The 5,186-nt window shown below is 39.5% G+C and overlaps 1 protein-coding gene across 2 annotated transcripts in view; it reads right to left on the bottom strand.

Moving 5' to 3' along the window:
• The window catches only part of LOC143038772 (uncharacterized), a 3,908-nt gene extending 571 nt beyond the window's left edge, over positions 1-3,337 (bottom strand). Inside the window, exons 1-2 of one of the 2 annotated variants that reach the window (XM_076208304.1) lie at positions 3,267-3,337; positions 1,763-1,847 (exon numbers count right to left, since the gene is read on the bottom strand). In XM_076208304.1, the coding sequence (XP_076064419.1) occupies positions 1,763-1,847; positions 3,267-3,269 (88 nt within the window). In that variant the 5' untranslated portion in view covers positions 3,270-3,337. Of the gene's footprint in view, positions 1-1,762; positions 1,848-2,886; positions 2,962-3,266 lie in introns of those variants that run through there. The other variant, XM_076208303.1, reaches the window with a different exon arrangement.
• Positions 3,338-5,186: the final 1,849 nt, after the last annotated feature.

A 5,186-nucleotide genomic window follows, 5' to 3' on the forward strand; every position in this document is an offset into this window, starting at 1 on the left:
TAATTTCCTAGGAAAAATTATTTATTCGTAAATACATATGCATAGTGTATACAAGCATGAAAATGAGTGTGGATATGTATGTAGATATATGTGTAATATATAATATACAATATATATATATATTATATATATATATATATATATATGTATATATATATATATATACAATATATATATATATACAGGATATATACAATATATATATATATACAGGATATATATATACAGTATATATATATATATATATACAATATATATATATATACATACAGGATATATATATATATATATATATATATGTGTGTGTGTGTGTGTGTGTGTGTGTGTGTGTGTGTGTGTGTGTGTGTGTGTGTGTATTTCGGACCTTCCCAATTGATATAAGGGTCAGCGTCCTCCATCTGTACAAATAGCGCACTAGACATTCCCCAATTTCTAACGCTGTATTTGTGTTGGTTTCTCTTCACTTATTGTTTTCCAGTCTGGGCAATATAGCATTTGTCACAGAACTTCCATGGTATTGAATATACAAATCCTTTCTTCCATCCGTGGGAAAATTCAACTATAATATGGAAAATGACCTCTCAGACGCTACAAGCTCAATAAAGAGCGTTAACCATTGATGGTATAAATGAAAGAACTAAGCAAGATTGTTACCTCATTCGTTACAATATGATATCACAGTTTCTACGCCTTTTTTTTTTATTTAGATGCCAAGACTGCATACTACGTAGTGTTCAGAAACTTATTTTCCCAACTGTACTGCTACGTTCTTCACTTTTCCATCGTTATCAGCAACGGCAATTGATAGAATGCTTCCAAGAGGCACCCATCACTACCTAAAGGGTGTCATGATGATGACGAGCCTACACCAGGAGACGTGGAATAGCTGCGACCGAAGCCGTCACCTTTGACCTGTGCGCTTTAGGGGTTGATGTGACAGAGGGGGTTGATGGGAGAGGGGTTTGATGGGGTTGATGGAAGAGGTCTGTGGGGTTTGAAACCACGACTTTGGGAACGTGAGACGAACACACTTCCGATTATGACGCCAACGTTCGGAGATGCACAAAATGGCTTTGTGCTAGCGAGAAGACAAAAAAAAAATCTTATTGGAGAAGGGATTGATCCACATAATAAGCCATACGCGCTACAGAATTCTAAGCTGACTTCGGCAGTCAGGATTAGAAGGCTTATCCTCCTCCTCTTCTCCTTCTCCTCCTCCTCCTCCTCCTCCTCCTCCTCCTCCTTCTCCTACTTCTACTACTACTTCTACTACTTTTCTACTACTACTACTACTACTACTACTATTACTACTAGTAGTAGTAGAGTAGTAGTACTACTACTACAGCTGCTGCTACTACTGCTACTACTAAATAATCGTTGTTATTAATCATTTTGACTCTAGACGAGCTCTAATACTATACTGTACTAAAATGAGAGTCGTGTTGACAAGAAAAGGGCAATCATTTTCAATAAGATCATCGCTTGCTCGATTCCACAATTCCTCGACAATCAGCCACGTACAGTGAAAGACAAAACTATCTTCCCAGGTTTGTCCGAAGACATTTTAAACATGGCGAAGCATTATGAGAATCTGCTATCCGTCTTTAGCCAATTCTCATGATGTTTAATCTATCCTCGGACAAACCTGGGGAGATAGTTTCGTATATCACTGTTCATTATTCTTACTTCACCCGGTGGCTTACATCAGAGGGGTTTGGGTTGGGTGTTGGGTTGGGTGTGGGGGTACAATGAACCAACTTACTTCCGCCCACAGGAATAGCCGCAGCCTGATGGTAGGCAATGGCGAGGAGGAAGCCCAAGAAGAGGAGAGACCGACTGGAGGAGATCTGCGGGAGAGAAGAAAGGTTAATACTGCTTCTACATTATGTCCTCCGACAAGTCCAAGTAAAAACGAAAAGTTCAGTGTGTGTGTGTGTGTGTGTGTGTGTGTGTGTGTGTGTGTGTGTGTGTGTGTGTGTGTGTGTGTGTGTGTGTGTGTGCGCGCGCGCGTCTTAGGGTCATTGATATAGAATAGTCATACAGCCCATCTCTCTGCTTTCCCTCAATGTTGGTAATCCTAGCGGTTCCAGTCTTCCTCTGCTTGATAATCCCTGTACTATGGAAAACATCTCGCGGTTGCTCTTTGGGCTCTTTCCAGGTCCATCCTGATTTTCCCTTGATTTATATATATAGCCATACTAATTTCCAGATTATGTCTGAAATACTCACCATTTTGTTGTCGAAATAACTAGAAACAAATCGAATGTGTATTAACATATATTAAATTAACATCTTTGTTTATATGCCCTTTTGACTCAAGAGTTTTGTGATGTGCCACTAATCGATTCTTTTTTTAATCTGTCTACCTTCTTAAAGTCTTCCTTACCCATTTTCTAATTGAACAATTACGACCCGTTATGCTTACTGGTGTTACATCATAATACTTTTACTGGTTTTGAAATGAAATACTAATTTTGTGTTTATAAATTCTAGTTTAGATCTTTTCGTGAAACATTAAATCTGCATATGTGTACTTACGGTGTCTAAATGTACGCCCATACATCTGTCTATTCCCTACGGAACCAAATGTTCATCATACAACTCTGAGGGTTAACTTATCACTCTTCTAGGTCGGCCTCAAGTCTTGCCTCACGTGTTACAGAGGTACGTCCTCCTTTAGGAGGTCTACCTACCCGGAAAAGACACCCGGAGGACACTCGTTATAAATCCTTAAAAAAAGACTTATCTGAACAGTTCTGTAGGTCGAGAATGACCTCAAGTCTCACTTGACGTAGCCCAGAATGGACATCCATAGAACACTTATCACAAACTCTTGATGATTGGCTTACCTGACTACATCCAGCAGGGTGACACCTGAAGACTCACCTGATGTGCCACCGGGGCAGGTCCTCCCTCTGGAGGTTTCTCTGCCCGGACAGCCAACATGATTTTCGACCACGAAGCTCCTCTTTCCGGACCTTATCTGTAGAAATCCAACCTACCTCATCTTTTCCGCCTGGAAGCAACACTCAGAAGCCTCACTAGGAAAAACTGTTTCCAGATCTTCCTGGCCTTAGATCCTTTGACGCAATGACGTCCTTTGTAGATTTTGCTTTAGCTGATGCCAGACGGTTTCATTCAGCTCAGAGAATTGCCTATGGGTGTCCACTGTCCCCTTAGAGGAACACAATCTAGCGTTATCCAGAACAAAATCTATAAAGAACGTCACCAGACTGAAGGAGACCAAGACTTCTTCAAGTTCTTACCATTGCGGCGACGTGCGAATTGTGCCGACACCAGCCCCGCCCCGTTTATATAGTCTCCGTCGCCGTCTCTGTCGTCAGGGGGTTCATGAGATGGAGCACGTGGCTTTAAGACCTAAGCCTCTTGACTCCTGTTGTGGTCATGATTCGCGTCTCGGATGATCTGACACACCCTCGACAGGCGAGAAGTGTGTGGAGTTGGCCCTTTACTGTGTCAAGGAGACCTGGAGACAATCCCAAGAGAACAAATAGGACAATTTATTCGATCATTGATTCGGATTGAGGATTACCTGAAACTGCCCATAAGAGGAAAGGAAAAGAATATTTGTCCAGTATTCAATTGGAACTCAACGGCGTCAAGAATATCTGGAAATGCTCATTGAGATAATAAACTAGAATATTCCTTAAGTATTGTAATTCAAATTACGGGACTCCATATGAACTCCAACTCCATAAGAAATAAGGAAATGAACAAATAGATAGAATATGTAGATAAATGAATAGATAATTAAATAAACGATTAAATAAACAGAAAATGAATAGATAAAAATGTACATGAATAGAAAAATAAACAAGTAAATAAATATATACAAAATAAATAGATAAACGTACAGAAAAACAAATGTTTAAATAAATAAACAATAATGGTAACATATTCGACTCATTTTCTTTATATGAGGAATCGTCATATGAAGGCGATGGTTCTCTATAGGATACAATAAAAATTAAGCAAATATATATAATATATATATATATATATATATATATATATATATACATATATGCATATGTACACACACACATACACACCCGCACGCGCACACACACTTACACACACACACACACTATATATATATATATATATATATATATATATATATATATATATAAAATATATATATTAATATATATGTATACATGTGTGTGTGTGTGTGTGTGTGTGTGTGTGTGTGTGTGTGTGTATGTGTGTGTGTGTGTGTGTGTTTGTGTGTGCGAGTGTGTGTGATTGTTTATATATATATATATATATATATATATATGTATATATATGTATTATATATATATATACATACATATATATATATATATATATATATATATATTAATGTTGTGTATGTTAAAGACAGATTGAACATTTTTAGAAGCTCTGCCATGGGATTCGAACCCTGGCCCGTGCGTCGATAATCACGAGGCCAAGACGCCAGCAACCATGCTACATGGGATGGTTCAAAAGGACTGTACTTGTCCCCGACCACGCTTCACGTAACATTGGAAGATCTAGTCTCATTTTCATCCAATCCCCGTATTAGGCGAGCCCTCTGACAAGTTGTGTATGTTAAAGACAGATTGAACATTTTTAGAAGATCTGCCATGGGATTCGAACCCTGGCCGTGATTATCGGGTGTAGCAGCATTTCTGCTGAAAATATACATCCTACAAGATTATAACAATATAAAAATATGACAGTGAGGAGATGTTGTTACAAGCATTTCAAAACTAGACAAAGGGCAGCAGGCTAAGTGATAGGTGTGTAGTACAACAATGTTAATTCTAGTTGTTGATAAAGTCCATAAATGTCGGTATGGGGCTCTTCTTATACCGGTCGGTACGTGCTCTGATCGGCTTGATGGAATTATGGTGCCGCACCTACCGCCGTGGACGAGATACCTGAGGAGGTAGTAGGTTCCGGTGCCGAGGATGTTTGACCAGGGTGACCGCAAACGACCTCAGACTCTGAAGATAGCGGTCAGCAAGGGTGGGTAGTCCTAGTGTGGTGAGAGCGTGCTGGTAGGTGGTGTATTCATTGCCAAGGATTGTGCGACAGGCTCTTTTCTGCACTTTCTCCAGCTGACGCTGCTGCGTCATAGTGAGTGACGAGGCCCAGGAGGCTGATGCCTATATTAACTTGGGTAAAATGAAGGA

Source organism: Oratosquilla oratoria, chromosome 25, assembly GCF_046742065.1.
Source record: "Oratosquilla oratoria isolate Oo_2021 chromosome 25, ASM4674206v1, whole genome shotgun sequence".
NCBI classification, from domain to species: Eukaryota; Metazoa; Arthropoda; class Malacostraca; order Stomatopoda; family Squillidae; genus Oratosquilla; species Oratosquilla oratoria.